Raw genomic sequence first — 22,348 nt, forward strand, 5'->3', positions numbered from 1 at the left:
TCTAAATAATCCCAAACCATCTCATTTGGGTTGAAGACTGGTGATTATGGAGGCCAGGTCATCTGATGTAGCACTCATCACTCTCCTTCTTGGTCAAATTGCCCTTACACAGCCTGGAGGTGTGTTGGGTCATTGTCCTGTTGAAAAACAAATGATATTCTCACTAAGTGCAAACCAGATGGGATGGAATATCACTGCAGAATGCTGTGGTCATGCTGGCTAAGTGTGCCTTGAATTCTAAATAAATCACTGACACCACCTCCTCCATGCTTCACAGTGGGAACCACACATGCGGAGATCATCCATTCACCTATTCCGCGTCTCACAAAGACACGGCAGTTGGAACCAAAAATCTCAAGTTTGACCAAAGGACAGATTTCCACCGGTATAGTGTCCATTGCGGTCCTGTGGCGGTCCTCATGAGAGCCAGTTTCATCATAGCGCTTGATGGTTTTTGCGACTGCACTCGAACAACATTTTTAAGTTCTTGAAATGTTTCCATGTTGACTGACCTTCATGTGTTTCTCTTTGCTTATTTGAGCTGTTCTTGCCGTAATATGGACTTGGTATTTTACCAAATAGGGCTGTCTTCTGTATACCACCTCTACCTTGTCACAACTCAAACTCATTAAGGAGGAAAGAAATTCCACAAATGAACTTTCAAGAAGACACACAATGTAGAAAAACATTAAGAAAAAACGTTGAATGAGTAGGTGTTCTAGAACACAGGGGTTTGTGTGTAACACACATCGGCCTCCTAGAAGTGTGTGTGTGAGACACTGCCATCTCCTAGAAGTGTTTTCGCCGCTCGACTATGAGCTGAGTTTGGAGATGATGCGTATTGTAAGAAGAGAAGCCAAACTGTGTGGATGCAGATGACTCAACCAGTGTAACAGACATTAGTTTTATCTACAGTGCAGTGATGGGCTAAGGCCTAGGGGATCACCTAACGAGAGAGAGAATTCGGCTCAGCTCACACACTGTAAACAGAGCCCTATCTAGATTCCAATAACACAGGATGAGATGTTACTATCCTTTTGTGCAAGCACTTCCAAGAGCTAATGAACAGTGAGCCTGGTGAAATTTGCATGCATGCTCTTGTTTATGCTCTTGTTTATGCTCTGGTGTGTGTGTGTGTCTCTCTCTGTGTGTGTGTGCATGCTCTTGTTTATGCTCTGGTTTATGCTCTGGTGTGTGTGTGTGTGTCTCTCTCTGTGTGTGTGTGCATGCTCTTGTTTATGCTCTGGTTTATGCTCTGGTTTATGCTCTGGTGTGTGTGTGTGTTTAAACGCCACAGGTCAGCAGGATACTGTACAGCTTCGCCACGGCCTTTAGGCGGTCCTCCAAGAAGACACTCCTCTCGGGCATGGCTCCGCCCCTGACTCCAGACAGCGACGTCTTCACCTTCACCGTCAGCCTGGAGATCAAGGAGGATGATGGCAAAGGGACCTTTAGGTACGTTGCCGATCTGTACACAACAGCCACCTTCCTCCATCTCTGGGTGTGGTAGGGGTCAGGGGTCAGTGTTATCCAACTGTACACCGGCGCTATCATCTGTACACAACAGCCACCTTCCTCCATCTCTGGGTGTGGTAGGGGTCAGGGGTCAGTGTTATCCAACTGTACACCGGCGCTATCATCTGTACACAACAGCCACCTTCCTCCATCTCTGGGTGTGGTAGGGGTCAGGGGTCAGTGTTATCCAACTGTACACCGGCGCTATCATCTGTACACAACAGCCACCTTCCTCCATCTCTGGGTGTGGTAGGGGTCAGGGGTCAGTGTTATCCAACTGTACACCGGCGCTATCATCTGTACACAACAGCCACCTTCCTCCATCTCTGAGTGTGGTAGAGGTCAGGGGTCAGTGTTATCCAACTGTACACCGGCGCTATCATCTGTACACAACAGCCACCTTCCTCCATCTCTGGGTGTGGTAGGGGTCAGGGGTCAGTGTTATCCAACTGTACACCGGCGCTATCATCTGTACACAACAGCCACCTTCCTCCATCTCTGGGTGTGGTAGGGGTCAGGGGTCAGTGTTATCCAACTGTACACCGGCGCTATCATCTGCATTGTCTATTTGTTGCACGTTTATACATAGTTCATTGCAGCCTTGTTCAGACATGCTTTCTCTACTGTGTGTTTATTAATGTCCTCTCTCTGAATGTGTTATATATGCAGATGATCTCTTTACCGCTCTCACATTATGGTACATGTTCGAACATCACCCGGCCTCATCCTCAAGTCTATTTGTTGCCTATCTGAAAGGCCTCTTTTCCCCGTCTCGAAACACACATTAACTGAATTCGCTCCACTTCAATCTATGGCATTCAATCTCACTCTCAGAAAGAACGATGCCCCTTCAGTGCAGAAGGGAATAGCAGAAATAGCTACAGGTGTCTTTTTATTCTTGAGCATTTATTTGAATTGTCGACACGTGCTTCCTCTAATTTATCATCCCGAGCAGCAGAACAGCCTGTTCTCCTCCTCCACAGAAGCTTATTCACAAGCGGACTGCCACTGGCCCGGGCCGACGCCGACAGGCAGACACGTCCTCCTAGGAATCTGTCACAGTGCCGGAGATTAGACAGCCCTTTTCTGCTCACAGAGAGGACGTTGGGGTCCTCAGATTAGTCACCGACTCTCACATAGGGACACTCTGGACATGTCCGCATGGAAACCAAGTGAGCGATCATGCGCTTCAGCAGAGGCAGAGAGGACCCGTTATCATCAGCTCTGTGTTGCGATTTATTTTAGATGAGAGAGAGAACTTTAGCGTCTCACTCATGGCTGTTCCTCTAAGGCTTAGTCTCAACTGCATAAACATCTGTCCTGTTCTTGTGTCCTCCCCTAACCGGTGAAAACAATATGGTGGAAGCTCATCAGTTCTTTCTGATCCGAGTGATTTAAGGAGAGGAGGCAAGGAAAGAACAGATCCTCAGACTTTAATGGTTTCCAATTCCCACCAAACAAGTAACTTCCTGTAGCTCCCAAATGGCCAGATACTACACATAAAAAGCCATTGCTTATTTTTAGATGGGCATATTTCCTCCTCATTAAGCCATGGGCTGCTTATTTCTGGAATGTTGAGATCTAAGCGCAGCATTCACACGCTATCAGGGCCAAATCGGCAAGTCATTAGGATGTTTTCTCCAGGAATTCCAGAATTGATTGGTGTAATCTACAGTACACAGCAAATATTGTAAAGATCAGAGTAGTGTCGTGGTTGCGAAGTCTTGAAAATTCTATATATATTTTTTTGAAACTTGGACCGTCGTACTGTTCAGTCTCCCTCCCCTTATATGGTGTTTATTACCTCATTTCGGTTTTCGTTAGGCGTGTATTTCTCTTTTATTATAATTTATTATAATTTTTGTTCATTTTGTAGATGTTTTTATCCAGAGCGCCTAAAGCATACATTTCATACTTTTTTTTTCTTTCTCCATACTGGTCCCCCGTGGGAATTGAACCCACAACCCTGGCATGGCTAGTGCCATGCTCTACCAACTGAGCCACACGGGAAGAGTGGCTCTTAAGCCGCATGCCACAATTTTTATTCTGCATTTATTTATGATCTCAGTAGCTCATAACTCCAGTGTGGTGGCTCTGACAGAATGCTCGAAGTGCCTTGAGTGCATGCTGTGTATAAATTATTTGTAATTTTTGAAATATTTTTGGGAGGAGGGGAAAAAAAGAGTGTGCTCTGATCAGGTTGACTGTTATTTCAGCAGTCATTCAAACCCTCACTATTCAGAACAGAAACATTCTCCGTGCTTGCATCATCCCATTAGATCAATGAACTGCGTAAACAAATGCAAAGAGTGGTTTATTATCTCCATCGATATGGCATTACTGTATAAGTTCTCAGGGCAAGCGGTCTCCCGAGTCACTCTTTCACATTGACTGAAATCCAAATCATTTTTAGAGTAAGAGCTTTTTCTATGTTTCTATTTTTCCAGTGCTGTGGCGAAAGACAAAGACAAGAACAGCTTCAAGCTGCGTCCGGGAATGGACAAGAAGATCGTCATCTACGTTCAACAGACGTCTAATAAGGAGCTGGCCATAGAGAGGTAACGTGCACGCAAACACACACACACGGGTAGAGAGGCAGACGTGACACAGTGTACGGTGCACAGACTGTATCGGACTGGGAGCCTTAGTCCCACCACCACGGAGACTTCTCAGTCAGGACGTCTCAGCTATTCATAACAAGCTGTAATTCAGTTCTAATTGATAAACAACCACTGTTTAATGTCCGTCTGTTTCCGAGCTGAAGTGTCCCAGTCGGGCCATGAGAAGGAGATGGATGTTTCTGTTGTGAGCCTGCTATTTCTCTACGGTTAATAATGTTGTTTTGACTTGCCGTCACCTTCACTTGAACCTCAGTTCCTTTGCTTTTTGTTATTTCACTGTTCCTATACTGGGCCCGGATTGGAGAGCTCTGTTATCCTCTGTTATTCCATGCTCTGGTATGTCAAGGATATATCTAGCCTGATACTTTGGGGGGGGGGGTCTTGTCTGATGCCTTCCACCTGGTTCCACTCTTATGACTTGTGTCTTTGTGTGTCTGTGAACGCCTGCTCGGTGTATGTGTTTTCGGTGTGTGTTCCAGGTGCTTCGGCCTCCTGCTGAGTCCAGGGAAGAACGTGAAGAACAGTGACATGCACCTGCTTGACCTGGAGTCGATGGGGAAGTCCTCTGATGGGAAGTCCTACATCATCACAGGGAGCTGGAATCCCAACACACCTCAGTTCCAGGCTGTTAACGAGGAGACACCCAAAGGTACAGCAGGCCAGACGGCCAACGCGCAATGATATGTCCACAGGTTATGTGGTGCCACGTTAACATGGTATTCTTCCTGTCTGTGTATGATCAGGCCTCTAAGGATGATGCCCCCCAGATGGTTCATAGCCGACCGTGGCTGTCTGGCTGATGTCATTTACATAGCTAACCACTGTTCCTGTTACAAATGCATATCTATGACCACAGCAACTGTATGTGGGTTATATTGAGGATGTTTGTGTTCCAGATTAAGTTATTGTACAGGTCCATGACTTTTACGGTCAAATTGATGAGTGTTGTGTCAATTTACATGACCACAGCTGTAAGGTTTCTGGTAAGGCTTCTAGTAATGGCAGTGATGGGTTATGTTCAACATATAAGTTAATGTTTAACACTAATTAGGTGGGTGCTTATATTTTTCCTGTAAATGTACACATCCACAGATATAGTAATGGCGGTTATGGGTCATGTCCAACAGATAAGTTCATGTACATGACGACGGCGGTGGACCTGGTGATCACTGAGGTGGAGGAGCCGGTTCGTTTCCTTCTGGAGACCAGGGTCAGAGTCTGCTCTCCCAACGAGAGGCTATTCTGGCCCTTCAGCAAACGCAACTACACCGAGACCTACTACCTGAAACTCAGACAGGTGAGACAGACCTTCTAGCTGAAACTCCGACAGGTGAGAGTGTCTAGCTGAAACTCAGACAGGTGAGACAGACCTTCTAGCTGAAACTCCGAGAGTTGAGACAGACCTTCTAGCTGAAACTCAGACAGGTGAAAGTGTCTAGCTGAAACTCAGACAGGTGAGACAGACCTACTACCTGAAACTCAGACAGGTGAGACAGACCTTCTAGCTGCAACTCAGACAGGTGAGACAGACCTTCTAGCTGAAACTCCGAGAGTTGAGAAAGACCTTCTAGCTGAAACTCAGACAGGTGAAAGTGTCTAGCTGAAACTCAGACAGGTGAGACAGACCTACTACCTGAAACTCAGACAGGTGAGACAGACCTTCTAGCTGAAACTCAGACAGGTGAGACAGACCTTCTAGCTGAAACTCAGACAGGTGAGACAGACCTTCTAGCTGAAACTCAGACATGTGAGAGTGTCTACCTGAAACTCAGACAGGTGAGACATTCTAGCTGAAACTCAGACAGGTGAGACAGACCTCCTAGCTGAAACTCAGACAGGTGAGACCTTCTACCTGAAACTCAGACAGGTGAGACGGACATTCCACTTGAATCTCAGACATGTGAGACAGACATTCTAGCTGAAACTCAGACATGTGAGAGCGTCTAGCTGAAACTCAGACATGTGAGACCTTCGACCTGAAACTCAGACATGTGAGACCTTCGACCTGAAACTCAGACAGGTGAGACAGACATTCTACCTGAACTCAGACAGGTGAGAGCATCTAGCTGAAACTCAGACATGTGAGACAGACCTTCTAGCTGCAAATCAGACAGGTGAGACAGACATTCTAGCTGAAACTCAGACAGGTGAGACCTTCTAGCTGAACTCAGACAGGTGAGACCTTCTAGCTGAAACTCAGACAGGTGGGACAGACCTTCTAGCTGAAGCTCAGACAGGTGAGACCTTCTAGCTGAAGCTCAGACAGGTGAGACCTTCTAGCTGAAGCTCAGACAGGTGAGACCTTCTAGCTGAAACTCAGACAGGTGAGACCTTCTAGCTGAAACTCAGACAGGTGAGACCTTCTAGCTGAAACTCAGACAGGTGAGACCTTCTAGCTGAAACTCAGACAGGTGAGACCTTCTACCTGAAACTCAGACAGGTGAGACCTTCGAGCTGAAACTCAGACAGGTGAGACCTTCGAGCTGAAACTCAGACAGGTGAGACCTTCGAGCTGAAACTCAGACAGGTGAGACCTTCGAGCTGAAACTCAGACAGGTGAGACCTTCGAGCTGAAACTCAGACAGGTGAGACCTTCGAGCTGAAACTCAGACAGGTGAGACAGACATTCTACCTGAACTCAGACAGGTGAGAGCATCTAGCTGAAACTCAGACATGTGAGACAGACCTTCTAGCTGCAAATCAGACAGGTGAGACAGACACCATGGAAGACCAAACACTTAAACATTATGGGCATCTCCCGGTTTCCCTGAAAATCTCAATGGAGAACCAACACTGAACATACTTTTTAGTCTAGACTTAATTTGTGTTAACCCAACATGAATTGTGAGAGGGCTCTTTTTTGAGTTTCTTGAACACATTGAACTGCTAGTCAATGTGGTCACCTATTGTCTTGACCCTGTATGTAACACCATTCCTTTCCTCACTTCCCAGATGTAGCGTAACAGTATCAATGACACGAATCCAATGCTTTCTGATCCATGACAGGAAGTGTGTATGTGACTCTATACCCTGCTTCCTCCAGATGGAGCGTAAGAGTAACAACGATACCCTGTACGAGGTGCTGAGCCTGGAGAGTGAGTCAGAGAGGGAGAGGAAGAAAACCACAGCCAGCCCAAACATCCTGCAGTCTTCCTCCCACGGCTCCATGGTGCCATCGCCTCCCGAGGATGATGAGGAGGAAGGTGACTGTCTGAGCAACCCAAATTTTACATTGTATTCAACCGTAATTTAACCAGGAAGTCCGATTTGAGGTCAGAAGAGCTCTCTTCCCCTACATTTACATTTGAGTCATTTAGTAGACACTCTTATTCACCAGAGTGACTTACTAAAGTAGTTAAAACAACCACATATCACAATCATTGCAAGTGTGTCCTTAGAAAAGCTGCTAAATCTGCTAAATCTGTGGTAGTAAGAATAAAGGATAGTTGTTGTTGCCCTCCTGTCTCTATAGTTCCATCCTAAATGAACCCCTAGCCTCTACCCCCGGCCTATGTACTGTTCATTTCCTCTACCCACTAGACACTGGTCGAGTTCTGAGAGGATTAGACAGGTGTATCCAATCCTCTCAAATCCACACAACTGAACCCCCCAAACAAAAACAAAAAGAAAAACAGCACAATGTTTTGGTTACAAAATATTTTTGCTACAATGTGCCCTAGTGAACAGGAAATGGTCTGTTTGGGATTGTGTAGTAGTCTCTCCCTGTCTGTTTGTTCCTTATTCCTCTCCCTGTACAGTATGTATTATGCCATTCTTGATGTGTGACAGCTAGGTCTATTTGTCTGTCTCAATGTCAGTACTCCCCCCCCCCCCCCCTCTCCTGTGTTTGTCTCCTGTCTAGCCAGCCTGTTATGTGCCATAGTTTAGTCTCTCGGCATGGCTGATCGTGTGTTTACCAGTCTAGTAAGTCGCTATACATACAGTATGTTTATGTACTTTAGCCCAGGTCAACTACTTTGATATGTCAACCCTTCAAGTCTCTGGATGCATCCCAAATGCCACCCTATTCCCTATAAAGTGCACTACGTTTGACCACAGCTCTGATCAGAAGTAGTGCACTACGTTTGACCACAGCTCTGATCAGAAGTAGTGCACTACGTTTGACCACAGCTCTGATCAGAAGTAGTGCACTACGTTTGACCACAGCTCTGATCAGAAGTAGTGCACTGTCCTGGGAACAGGGTGCCATTTGGGACATGCCCTCTGTCGCAGAGCTCATGTTTATTTTTGCAAGGTGGACAATAAAGTGATTTAATAAATAAATAATCTTCTGTCCAGACAATGACGAGCCGTTGCTGAGTGGCTCGGGAGACGTGTCAAAGGAGTGTGCTGAGAAGATCCTGGAGACCTGGGGAGACCTGCTGTCCAAATGGTGAGTCAGGGAGGAGATCTCATCTCACTGATCATACATTACATTACTCTGCTCCCCCTCAACCTTAGTGTTAGTGTTTGGGGCGGCAGCGTAGCCTAGTGGTTAGAGCGTTGGACTAGTAACCGGAAGGTTGCGGGTTCAAACCCCCGAGCTGGCAAGGTACAAATCTGTCGTTCTGCCCCTGAACAGGCAGTTAGCCCACTGTTCCCAGGCCATCATTGAAAATAAGAATGTGTTCTTAACTGACTTGCCTGGTTAAATAAAGGTTAAATAAAAAAAAAACACTTTACTGCAGGTTGATCAGTTTGTATCAGGAATATCATACCTTGCCTTCGTGTAGATCATCCAATGTATTTTGTACTTCTCATCTTAATTTAGCTCAACATTCAGTGGTGTTATAGAAAATTTAAACCATAAACAAACGAAGGTAAAAGATGAGGTGATTTTGAACTTTATTTGACCTTACAAGACCTTACCACCAGCTGTACCAGTCTGGCACCACCAGGCAGCAGGCTCTTTGCTCAGTGAACGATCTGTGCTGAGAAAGCAGCTACCACTGAGCTGCCGTTTAGTTAGTGTGCCTGAAGATGCCGGTGAGCCTTTAGAGCTGAGCTCCCTGCCTGGCTGGCCAGGCTGCCAGGAGAAAGATTGATGTGGTGGTGGGCTTTTGATATTCCTGTTGACCAGTCAGCGTAGGCATGGAGGGAGGCATGTCAGGGAGAGAGATGAGGGGACTTACTGCTGGCACAGTGATAGAGTGGCCCTTTTGCTGAGTTACAACCCAAATTACGGCCTTCTTTACAATGTTCCTTGTAGGTCAGGAGCCTTTTATAATGTACCGTGGTCTGATTCTTCATAATCTTTCTTTGACAGAATGTTTTTGTGTGATAAATTCACATTTATCTCTGGTAATCATGATGATAAGAAAAGCAAACTAACACCTAGTGCTTGTAAAATATAGACTTATCCTTCATACATACGGAGTTGCTATAGCTTATACTAAGAATGGACACACGCGCACACACACACACTCAAATCCACACACACTCCTAATTTGAAAACGCATTCATGGGTGGTGGGAAATGATGTCGATATTTTAATCTCTGGAAGTGGCAAGGAAAAGAAAGAGGTGTATGTGTGTGTTGTCACATCCAGATAACCAGCTTATTAAGGTTATTTCCCATCTGTAGTTCCGCATTCGCTCTGTTCCCTTCAACCCAGACTTCAGACCGGAGGGAGGGAAGAGGGAGGGAGCACATCCAGATAACCAGCTTATTAAGGTTATTTCCCATCTGTAGTTCCCCATTCGCTCTGTTCCCTTCAACCCAGACTTCAGACCAGAGGGAGGGAGCACATCCAGATAACCAGCTTATTAAGGTTATTTCCCCATCTGTAGTTCCCCATTCGCTCTGTTCCCTTCAACCCAGACTTCAGACCAGAGGGAGGGAGCACATTTAGCTTTCTCCTATGTCTAATACAGCACATACAAGGTTGTTGTTTTTTTGCCTCACAAATCCTTTAATGCTTTACCGTTAAAGGACAATTCCGCCACTTTATAACCAATTATTATGCTGTTAGTATATATGCAATAATGTAAGATTTTATACACATTCTGATGTTTTATAGTTTTGTTAATCATGCTGCACAATTCCATTTTAAAGATGCTGTATTGCCCTCGTCTACAGCATACTATGATTCCCAGAGTACATTTTGTTTCCCATGATGCAATGCTCCGCCTAGTTAGCCTACAGTTATCTTAGCTAGCTGGCTATCAAGCCCAAGACAAAGCTTAGTCTAAATATATTTTCATATCATAAGTTATGAGTGAATTCCACATTACTTTTGGGTTGTAAATATATTAGAATGCTTGACTGTCATGCTGAATATATGTTCATGGCATTGTCACCAATCAACTGCAAATACAATAAAAAATTTTTTAAATGTAGATGCTAACTAGCTATGCTAACCATAACATTGTTGCTGTATCTAGTTAGAATGCTAGCTAGCCTGACTGCTACATCTAAAATAATATAATTTGCAACAATAACAGCTGAGTTTCGTCTTAGCAACTGTTAGAAGAACACAACATTTATTATGAAATTGACATACAAGTCATTACGCAATCCTAGTCTCTCAGCCTGTATCTTTGGCTGGCACAGCAAATAACCAAATAACCTTACCTTGTTAGCCAGCTAGATAGATTATTTTATCTCATGACAGCCAACAATAGAACGAAACTAAATGTAGCTTTACATCAAAAGTTAGCTTTTGTGCTCTCTCTCCCCCCTCACCAATCTGTCTCTCCTAGCTCTTCGTCTGCTTCCTTCAAAACACAACTATATTTTATCTAGGTGTATTGGCCTCTTAGTTTCAATCAAGACACATACTAGGAATACAAGCATTTTGCTACACCCCGCAATAACATCTGCTAACTATGTGTATGCAACCAATCAAATTAGATTTTGCGATTTGATTTTACTGTTGTTTTAATGAACCACTAGCTTGTGCTAGGCATGTATCTTCGACGTTACGAGACCTAGCTAGTGGTTTGTTACATGTAGATTATCATGCAAATGCTAGTGCTGCCACTTTGTGGTGATAATGGTGAACTGCTTATTAATTTTATAACATGCCGCAAACCAATTGCAACTTGCTCTAATCCATTTCATGACAGCATATACAGTAGCTGTAGAAGTAAATTCTGGAATCCTTCAACATGGTTAGCCTCATTAATTGTCTAATGAAAAATTTAATAAAAAACAACACACGGATCTTGCCAGTATTACAGTATCTCTGATGTGTGAGTGCTTTTCCTATTTCTAATAGGATCATTTCCCATTGGAGAAGAAGGTAACAGGGGAGGGACCTCTCCTCCAATACAGTTGCAATATAATACAGGTGAGGAGATAGGATGTGAGTAATCAAGGAATGACAAAGTGAGAAAAGGCCTTAGTAGCTATCGTGTGGTAAGATTACCCCCCGAGACCTAAAGTTATGTTATCCTAGCCCCACTAAGAACATGGTTTTGGTTGGGTAATAGACGCTGTTTTGTGGGTAGGAAGTGCTGTTGTTGACAGGGGTTGCATCCTAGGTCAGCCATACAGGGATTGATACACCCACACCCATGATCGAGGACATCAGCTGCAAATCTGTGCAGTAAAACTAAACAAAAAACTAACTAAACCAAACTAAATGAGAATGAGTGACAACTAAATAAAACAAATAGGGAATGACCAAAGAATACACCACATCCTGACTGATGGCAGCCCATTCCATACACTGTACAGTCCTGACTGATGGCAGCCCATTCCATACACTATACAGTCCTGACTGATGGCAGCCCATTCCATACACTATACAGTCCTGACTGATGGCAGCCCATTCCATACACTGTACAGTCCTGACTGATGGCAGCCCATTCCATACACTATACAGTCCTGACTGATGGCAGCCCATTCCATACACTATACAGTCCTGACTGATGGCAGCCCATTCCATACACTATACAGTCCTGACTGATGGCAGCCCATTCCATACACTATACAGTCCTGACTGATGGCAGCCCATTCCATACACTATACAGTCCTTGCCAAAAGTTTTGAGAATGACAGAAATATTAATTTCCACAAAGTTTGCTGCTTCAGTGTCTTTAGATTTTTTGTCAGATGTTTCATACGTGTCAAAGGCGTTTATTGACAATTACATGAAGTTGATGCAAAGAGTCAATGTTTGCAGTGTTGACCCTTCTTTTTCAAGACCTCTGCAATCCGCCCTGGCATGCCGTCAATTAACTTCTGGGCCACATCCTGACTGATGGCAGCCCATTCTTGCATAATCAATGCTTGGAGTTTGTCAGAATTGTTTATTTTTTTTGTCCACCCCCCTCTTGAGGATTGACCACAAGTTCTCAATGGGATTATGGTCTGGGGAGTTTCCTGCCATGGACCCAAAATATCAATGTTTTGTTCCCCGAGCCACTTAGTTATCACTTTTGCCTTATAGCAAGGTGCACCATCATGCTGGAAAAGGCATTGTTTGTCACCAAACTGTTCCTGGATGGTTGGGAGAAGTTGCTCTCGGAGGATGTGTTGGTACCATTCTTTATTCATGCTGTGTTCTTAGGTAAAATTGTGAGTGAGCCCACTCCCTTGGCTGAGAAGCAACCCCACACATGAATGGTCTCCGGATGCTTTACTGTTGGCATGACACAGGACTGATGGTAACGCTCACCTTGTCTTCTCCGGACAATCTTTTTTCCGGATGCCCCAAACAATCAGAAAGGGGATTCATCAGAGAAAATTACTTTACCCCGGTCCTCAGAAGTCCAATCCCTGTACCTTTTGCAGAATATCAGTCTGTCCCTGATGTTTTTCCTGGAGATAAGTAGCTTCTCTGCTGCCCTTCTTGACACCAGGCCATCCTCCAAAAGTCTTTGCCTCACTGTGCGTGCAGATGCACTCACACCTGCCTGCTGCCATCCCTGAGCAAGCTCTGTACTGGTGTTGCCCCGATCCTGCATCTGAATCAATTTTAGGAGACGGTCCTGGCGCTTGCTGGACTTTCTTGGGCGCCCTGAAGCCTTCTTCACAACATTTGAACCGCTCTCCTTGAAGTTCTTGATGATCCGATAAATGGTTGATTTAGGTGCAATCTTACTGGCAGCAATATCCTTGCCTGTGAAGTCCTTTTTGTGCAAAGCAATGATGACGGCACGTGTTTCCTTGCAGGTAACCATGGTTGACAGAGGAAGAACAATGATTCCAAGCATCACGCCCCTTTTGAAGCTTCCAGTCTGTTATTCGACCTCCATCAGCATGACAGAGTGATCTCCAGCCTTGTCCTCGTCAACACTCACACCTGTGTTAATGAGAGAATCACTGACTTGATGCCAGCTGGTCCTTTTGTGGCAGGGCTGGAATGCAGATGAAATGTTTTTTTGGGTGATTCAGTTCATTTGCATGGCAAAGAGGGACTTTGCAAGTAATTGCAATTCGTCTGATCACTCTTCATAACATTCTGGAGTATATGCAAATTGCCATCATGCAAACTGAGGCAGCAGACTTTGAAAAATAATATTTGTGTCATTCTCAAAATTTTGGCCACGATTGTACATAACTCAAAGAATCAACACTTTATTTCATCTAATATAAAGAACACCTATATGAATGGTTAGTGGGTTTAGACATGAATCTAACTTTAAAACAAGAGATGATTGAACAGTTAAATGAATAGTGTCTAATACAAATAATAAACCAAATGTCAGGGCTGGGCTGGAACAGAAACCTGCACACCCAGTAGCTAGATCTCTAGGAACAGGGCCATGCATTTTCTAGGTCTATGCATTGTTCCTTTTAACAGTACAACTAGACTAAGTTATCTAGCTAGTGGTTTTCAGCCGCATCACAACAGCTGTTGTTTTTGAACAGCACCAGATGTTCTTTGGGGTTCCAGGGTTCACTTCGGTCCATCCTTAAAAAGCCGTTAAAAAGGTGCTACTTGATCAAATCAAATTTATTTGTCACATGCACTAACATCTGCTAACCATGTGTAAGTGTAGCGAAATGCTTGTGCTTCTAGTTCCGACCATGCAGTTATATCTAACAAGTAATATAACCTAACAATTTCACAACTACCTTACAAGTGTAAAGGAATGAATATGAATATATGTACATCAAATATAGAAATGAGTGATGGCCGAATGGCATAGGCAAGATGCAGTAGATGGTATAGAGTACAGTATATACATATGAGATGAGTAATGTAGACCTCCACATGTCACATTATATGAAGTGGCATTATGATACATTACATCAAGATGGCAAGATGCCTGAAAAGGCACAATGGCTGCTGGAGCTGCAACTTCGGTCGGTGATGGTGGGAGTGGTTTTGGCCGAATAGAATCAATCTATAGGTTTTTTGTGTGCCTATTTAAAATATTTAGAGATGTTATTAGACAAAAACAACCAGAGCAACATATGGCATGCAGTTCCAATATGATCTGAAAACTAGGGATGGGTTTAGTCGAAAGTTTACTTACACTTGGGTTGGAGTCATTAAAACTGTTTTTTCAACCACTCCACAAATTTCTTGTTAACAAACTACAGTTTTGGCAGGTCGGTTAGGACATCTACTTTGCATGACACAAGTAATTTTTCCAACAATTGTTTACAGACAATTGTATCACAATTCCAGTGGGTCAAAAGTGTACATACACTAAGTTGACTGTGCCTTTAAACAGCTCGGAAAAGTCCAGAAAATGATGTTGGGGTACTTTGCTACAGGAGGGACTGGTGCACTTCACAAAATAGATGGCTTCATGAGGGAGGAAAATTATGTGGATATATTGAAGCAACAATTCAAGACATCAGTCTGGAAGTTAAAGCTTGGTTGCAAATGGGTCTTCCAAATGGACGATGACCCCAAGCATACTTCCAAAGTTATGGCGAAATCGCTTAAGGACAACAAATTCAAGGTATTGGAGTGGCCATCACAAAGCCCTGACCTCAATCCTATAGAAAATTTGTGGGCAGAACTGAAAAAGCGTGTGCGAGTAAGGAGGCCTACAAACCTGACTCAGTTACACCAGCTCTGTCAGGAGGAATGGGCCAAAATTCACCCAACTTATTGTGGGAAGCTTGTTGAAGGCTACCCAAAACGTTTGACCCAAGATAAACAATTGAAAGGCAATGTTACCAAATACTAATTAAGTGTATGTAAACTTCTGACCCACTGGGAATGTGATGAAAGAAATAAAAGCTGAACTAAATCCTTCTCTCTACTATTATTCTGACATTTCACATTCTTAAAATAAAGTGGTGATCCTAATTGACCTAAGACAGGGAATTTTTACTTAGATTAAATGTCAGGAATTGTGAAAACCTGAGTTTAAATGTATTTCGCTAAGGTGTATGTAAACTTCAGACTTCAACTGTAGAGCACTGAAAATGACTGTCCATTTCCTATATTAGCCATCTCAGGGATCCTACTTAAAACCTTGCAGAGAAGCCACTTTTTTATCCACTTTGGCTCATCACTAAACAGTTTATATGAATGAAATCATAAAACTACGCTAAAACTGTGTAGAACATTACTAAATACTTTGTAATAACAACCCAAATTGTGTAAGTGTCCTTTAAAGTGTTTCTTCAGAATGGCTCTGCTGACTGAAATAAAACGACTAATTTTAAGAAATCTGCTTTCATTTTAACTGGCAAAGGGTGGTCAATTATGTAATGCAAATGTCACTGTGGTGTGTTGTGCGACTCGATGCAGGGCTCTGGAAGTCAGTGGGAGACTTTTTTTTTTTTTTGTATGGCCAACCCCCTGAGGACCAGAAGCTGGTTTCACTTACATCACACTCAAAGTACACCCTGTCTTGTTTCAAGTGTTTTATCTGAGAAGAAAAGAAATGCCACGTTGCAATGCATAACCAACTAAGTACCTCGGGACAAATAAACAATAAGACGAAACAACTGAATGAGAGTGGGGGGTGATTTAATCTGGAATGTTCTTTAGCCTTCTTAGGAGTGTGTGGTGTGGAACCTGATTACTATATTGCCTGGCATTGTGACTGTAATTCCCGCCAGCTGCCGAGGCCTCTGGCAAGAGCCAGGGGTAGACTCTGTCTCTCGGTCTGTCCTGATCAAAGAGAGCCTCACCTTTCTCTCTCTCGCCCCCCCCCCCCCCCCCCCCTTCTCTATCTGGCTCCTCAGGACACACATCTCTCTCTCCTCTGCCAGCTGCCGAGGCCTCTGGCAAGAGCCAGGGGTAGACTCTGTCTCTCGGTCTGTCCTGATCAAAGAGAGCCTCACCTTTCTCTCTCTCGCCCTCTCTTCTCTATCTGGCTCCTCAGGACACACATCTCTCTCTCCTCTGCCAGCTGCCGAGGCCTCTGGCAAGAGCCAGGGGTAGACTCTGTCTCTCGGTCTGTCCTGGTCAAAGAGAGCCTCACCTTTCTCTCTCTCGCCCCCCCCTTCTCTATCTGGCTCCTCAGGACACACATCTCTCTCTCCTCTGCCCATTAGATACGACAACTACACCCTCATGAACCCCCTACCTCCTGATCATTTCAGCTGGATACGTACGTAACAGACACGGATAACTTGTGGGTCTGTGTATACAGGGCCTCCAGAAAGTATTAATACCCCTTCCCTTATTCCACATTTTGTTGTGTTACAGCCTGAATTCCAAATTGGTTAAATAAATACAACATTTGCCCATGTACACACAATACCCCATAATGCCAAGAGTGTGCAAAGCTGTCATCAAGGCCAAAGGGTAAAAGTAAACCCTTGAATGAGTAGGTGTGTCCAAACCTTTGACTGGTACTGTATATTATGCTGACATTTTGTGACGTTTTTGTTTGTTTTGGACTTCGGTAGCTGGTCTACACTCCTTCGTCGGTGATTGGTCAACAGTAGGGATTCTTCAAAAGAAAGTCTTTGTTGCCGTTCGACGAGAGACGACTAGTTTTCATTAAAAAAAAGAAATACTGCACCGATTTCTTGAGTAATCTTATATTCATTCTGACTATTTTTACTGAGTGTATACTGGCTATGGCGTCCCAAAATATACAATTTGTACTACTGCAGCTTTTTTTCTCGTTTTTCAAGCGAAGGTCTTTTAAGGGAGCGTGAGAGCGCCCTTGTTCTGTTTCAGCTAGCCCAGTGGTTCCCGTTTTATAGTCGCATACTCCTTCCGACATTCCAGCTGTACCCCCTCTAGCACCAGGGTCAGCGCCCTTGTTCTGTTTCAGCTAGCCCAGTGGTTCCCGTTTTATAGTCGCATACTCCTTCCGACATTCCAGCTGTACCCCCTCTAACACCAGGGTCAGAACCCTTGTTCTGTTTCAGCTAGCCCAGTGGTTCCCGTTTTATAGTCGCATACTCCTTCCGACATTCCAGCTGCATACCCCCTCTAGCACCAGGGTCAGCTGTACCCCCTCTAGCACCAGGGTCAGCGCCCTTGTTCTGTTTCAGCTAGCCCAGTGGTTCCCGTTTTATAGTCGCATACTCCTTCCGACATTCCAGCTGCATACCCCCTCTAGCACCAGGGTCAGCTGTACCCCCTCTAGCACCAGGGTCAGCTGTACCCCCTCTAGCACCAGGGTCAGCGCCCTTGTTCTGTTTCAGCTAGCCCAGTGGTTCCCGTTTTATAGTCGCATACTCCTTCCGACATTCCAGCTGCAAACCCCCTCTAGCACCAGGGTCAGCGCCCTTGTTCTGTTTCAGCTAGCCCAGTGGTTCCCGTTTTATAGTCGCATACTCCTTCCGACATTCCAGCTGTACCCCCTCTAGCACCAGGGTCAGCGCCCTTGTTCTGTTTCAGCTAGCCCAGTGGTTCCCGTTTTATAGTCGCATACTCCTTCCGACATTCCTGCTGAGTACCCCCTCTAGCACCAGGGTCAGCGCCCTTGTTCTGTTTCAGCTAGCCCAGTGGTTCCCGTTTTATAGTCGCATACTCCTTCCGACATTCCTGCTGAGTACCCCCTCTAGCACCAGGGTCAGCGCCCTTGTTCTGTTTCAGCTAGCCCAGTGGTTCCCGTTTTATAGTCGGATACTCCTTCCGACATTCCAGCTGTACCCCCTCTAGCACCAGGGTCAGCTGTACCCCCTCTAGCACCAGGGTCAGCTGTACCCCCTCTAGCACCAGGGTCAGCTGTACCCCCTCTAGCACCAGGGTCAGCTGTACCCCCTCTAGCACCAGGGTCAGCTGTACCCCCTCTAGCACCAGGGTCAGCTGTACCCCCTCTAGCACCAGGGTCAGCTGTACCCCCTCTAGCACCAGGGTCAACGCACTCTCAAATGTTGTTTTTTGCCATCATTGTAAGCTTGCCACGCACGCACACACTATACGTACTATACGCAATGTTGGGTTGTATTGGAGAGTCTCAGTCTTAAATCATTTTCCACACACAGTCTGTGCCTGTATTTAGTTGTCATGCTAGTGAGGGCCGAGAATCCACTCTCACATGGGTACGTGGTTGCAAAGGGCATCAGTGTATTAACAGCGTGATTTGCCAAGGCAGGATACTCTGAGCGCAGCCCAATCCCGAAATCTGACAGTGGCTTCTGATTAAATTACATTTTCACAGAACCGCTTGTTGCAATTTCAATGAGGCTCTTGTTCAGACATCGGTAAGTGGACCGGAGGCAGGGCATGAAAGGGATAACGAATCCAGTTGTTTGTGTCGTCCGTTTCAGGAAAGTACCTGCGTAATTGCACACCCAACTCACTCAGGTGCTTCGCTATATCACATTTGACATTGTCAGTAAGCTTCAGTTCATTTGCACACAAAAAAATCATACAATGTCCTTGTTTTTTGTGTTTTTTTTTTTACCCCTTTTTCTCCCCAATTGTTTAGTAGCTACTATCTTGTCTCATCGCTACAACTCCCGTACGGGCTCTGGAGAGACGAAGGTTGAAAGTCTTGTGTCCTCCGATACACAACCCAACCAAGCCGCACTGCTTCTTAACACAGCGCCATCCAACCCGGAAGCCAGCCGCACCAATGTGTCGGAGGAAACAACGTGCACCTGGCAACCTTGGTTAGCGCGCACTACGCCCGGCCCGCCACAGGAGTCACTGGTGCGCGATGAGACAAGGATTTCACTACCGGCCAAACCCTCCCTAACCCGGACGACGCTGGGCCAATTGTGCATCGCCCCACGGACCGGTCACGGCCGGTTACGACAGAGCCTGGGCGTGAACCCAGTCTCTGGTGGCACAGCTGGCGCTGCAGTACAGCGCCCTTAACCACTGCGCCACCCGGGAGGCCTGTGTTGTCCTTGTTAATGCAGACAGAGAAGAGCTCCAACTTCTTAATCATAGCCTCAATTTTGTCCCACACATTGAATATAGTTGCGGAGAGTCCCTGTAATCCTAGATTCAGATCATTCAGGTGAGAAAAAACATCACCCAGATAGGCCAGTCGTGTGAGAAACCCGTCCTGGTGCAAGCGGTCAGACAAGTGAAAATTATGGTCCGTAAAGAAAACTTGACTCTCAGTTCAAAAAAATGTGCCACTACTTTGCCCTTTGATAACCAGCGCACTTCTGTATGTTGTAAAAGCGTTACATGGTCGCTGCCAATATCATTGCATAATGCAGAAAATACATGAGTGTTCAGAGGCCTTGCTTTAACAAAGTTAACCATTTTCACTGTAGTGTCCAAAACGTCTTTCAAGCTGTCAGGCATTCCTTTGGCAGCAAGAGCCTCTCAGTGGATACTGCAGTGTTACCCAAGTGGCGTTGGGAGCAACTGCTTGCATGCGCGTTACCACTCCACTATGCCTCCTTGTCATGGCTTTTACACCATCAGTACAGATACCACCACATCTTGACCACCAAAGTCCATTTGATGTCACAAAGCTGTTCAGTACTTAAAATATATCCTCTCCTGTTGTCCTGGTTTTTGAGCGAACGTTAGTTGAATTCCTGCGAGACAGTAATGGTTAATGTGATTGGATATTAATTATTTGACTAGGCTTCCTGTATTTGACATTGTGTTGTTATTTCGCTGAACACTAGATGGTTTAATTTTATTTTGGCCGATGAAACGAGGCTATTCATGCGAGAAAAAAACATGTATATAGCCCTGTTGGAAAATCTAAATGGACTGTTTGAAAATGTGAATCACATTGCGTGTACCTACAGTTTGGGAATAGCCGGCCTAGCCGAACGAACTAAAGCATGCTGACGCCTTTAAGGTATACGCATGCTTCCCAGCCAAAACAGTTTGGAAGAATTTGTGAATATATATTGTGGCAACATTTTGTGACGTTTTGGCTGTTTGGGGAAACAAAACATTTTCTCGAGGCAAGCCGAAGTCTACGTCTTTGTTGTCGTAGACTCTTTATCATTCATTGAGAGGACTTGCTTTCATGCACATTTATTAATTGAGAAATACTGCACCAAACGTCTTAGTTAGATGTAACATTTTGCCACAGATTTCCTCTGCAAAAGCTTTTTACAATTTGTATTTTTATTATACAGATTTCTTGAGTTATATTAGATTAATTCTGACTATTTTGAGGAAGTGAGTATTGGCTATGGCGTCTCCAAATGGACAAACAGTACTATTGCCATTAAAACTTTTTTTTTTTCAAGAGAAGGTCTTTTACGGGATTATGCGAACATACTCGTTCGGTTTCGGCTAGGACTCAACTAAAGCATGCTGATGCCTTTATCCCCACAGTAGTGGGCCGCCAGTGTTTTATGTCAATGTAAGCTTCAGTATTAATGTTTCATTAACACTGAAGTGTTGTGGCGAGCAGAATCAACAATCTCTGCGCCGCTCAAGACTGTTGCTTTTTGAGAAGGACTCTTTACAAGTCTGCTCGCCACAAGTCGTTCACAGTTAGCCCTGGTTACAGTAAATGCCAGCTAAAACGTACCAAGGCCCTTGCCTTGACTTCAAATTCTATCAGGTCCGCGGTGGGCCATGGCCCAGTGAGGCGCAGGTGCCGGCCCGCGTAGAGGGAAACAGAAAAGTCTGAGCCTGTTGTGTAAGAAAACCCCAAATCTTTGTTGGAAATGCGGCATTAGTGGGGAAAAGGCAAAACTGACCCAAGATTAGTGTCTAGGGGCAACTTCACCCTACACCTGTTACATTATTCTGATCGTTATGATAACCTGTCTCTCTCCCTCCCTCTGTCCCCAGGCACCTGAACTTGTCGGTGCGTCCCAAGCAGCTCCCGGCGTTGGTACGTAGTGGCGTACCAGAGGCCCTCAGGGGAGAGGTATGGCAGCTCCTGGCCGGTTGCCATAACAATGACCACCAGGTAGAGGAGTACCGCACCCTCATCACCAAGGTAGGCCTGACCCCTGAGCACGTACCTAACCTGACCCAGAGATACTGTGTATATAATGACGAGATGGTCTTGTCTCCATCCTAACAATGGGAGTCGTTGTCCCAAAGGCAGGAAGGAAGGTCATCTTATCGCTCTATTTCCAAATGGACAGGTTTTTACAGGAGTGGACCCCCCCCTTCTACCTGACCCCATTCACATTGTGACCCCTGACCTCTTACCTAACCTGAGGTTAATGGCATAGCTTACTGATTGTTTGAGTTGTTCAGTTTGAGCAAGGTGAGGCACAGAATCACTCATCTTGATCACGATAAGTTATTTTAGTTTCAAACCTGGTGATTTGTAGATCAGTGATTCTGAGCATTTCCGACTGCCATGCAACTTCGTCGATCTCAAAACACTCAGTGTCAGTGGCAATGGGATTTGTAGCCCATTATGTAACTGACTCATGTGGATGACGCGTGGTAAACCTTCGCCATGAACCTGTGTATTTACATTTCAACATGTTTTACATCATCATTGGAACTTGGGCACAGAAGTGTCCAGAGTGTTATTGAAAATGTTCCCACAGCATGGGTCTGTAGATCGGAGGCCTTGATAGGCCTGTCTAAGAAGTGCTGGGTGGTGACACTGGAATCTTCTCGGGAGGAGAGTGCATAAACAAAAAGGGTTTTGTTTGAGAGACTATGTTTATGTATTGTCAGAGAGAGAGAGTTTGCGCCCATGCGTGTGGGTGTACGCACAAGGGTGTGCTTATGAGCATCATAGTCTGTGTTACCGTTGTTTGAGGTGGTGTGAGAAGAGCGGCAGGAGGCCGGAGAAGTGATAGCTGCTTTTCTATCAAGTCACATCAAACAGGGATGCCCAGCTCAGCCTGGTTTGACCATGTCCCTAATATTTCAGGCCTGTACAACCAAGGCCACAGCCCTGTTGACCCCCCCGCCCAAAAACGTTTTGATCCAAATTGTATTGCCAGATTACTTTGATTTTCTCTTTTTATGTTTTATTTAT

General features: G+C 45.0%; 1 protein-coding gene across 5 annotated transcripts in view; it reads left to right on the forward strand.

Moving 5' to 3' along the window:
• rabgap1 (RAB GTPase activating protein 1) overlaps window positions 1–22,348 on the forward strand; it is a 153,642-nt gene that overhangs the window by 38,419 nt on the left and 92,875 nt on the right. For 3 of the 5 annotated variants that reach the window (XM_031802598.1, XM_020458036.2, XM_031802597.1), the window contains 7 exons: window positions 1,298–1,455; window positions 3,963–4,073; window positions 4,616–4,785; window positions 5,264–5,433; window positions 7,180–7,339; window positions 8,436–8,529; window positions 21,190–21,340. In XM_031802598.1, coding sequence (XP_031658458.1) covers window positions 1,298–1,455; window positions 3,963–4,073; window positions 4,616–4,785; window positions 5,264–5,433; window positions 7,180–7,339; window positions 8,436–8,529; window positions 21,190–21,340 — 1,014 coding nt within the window. Of the gene's footprint in view, window positions 1–1,297; window positions 1,456–3,962; window positions 4,074–4,615; window positions 4,786–5,263; window positions 5,434–5,764; window positions 5,785–6,556; window positions 6,577–7,179; window positions 7,340–8,435; window positions 8,530–21,189; window positions 21,341–22,348 lie in introns of those variants that run through there. The other 2 variants (XM_031802600.1, XM_031802601.1) reach the window with 2 other exon arrangements.

Source organism: Oncorhynchus kisutch, linkage group LG23 (assembly GCF_002021735.2).
Source record: "Oncorhynchus kisutch isolate 150728-3 linkage group LG23, Okis_V2, whole genome shotgun sequence".
Lineage (NCBI taxonomy): Eukaryota > Metazoa > Chordata > Actinopteri > Salmoniformes > Salmonidae > Oncorhynchus > Oncorhynchus kisutch.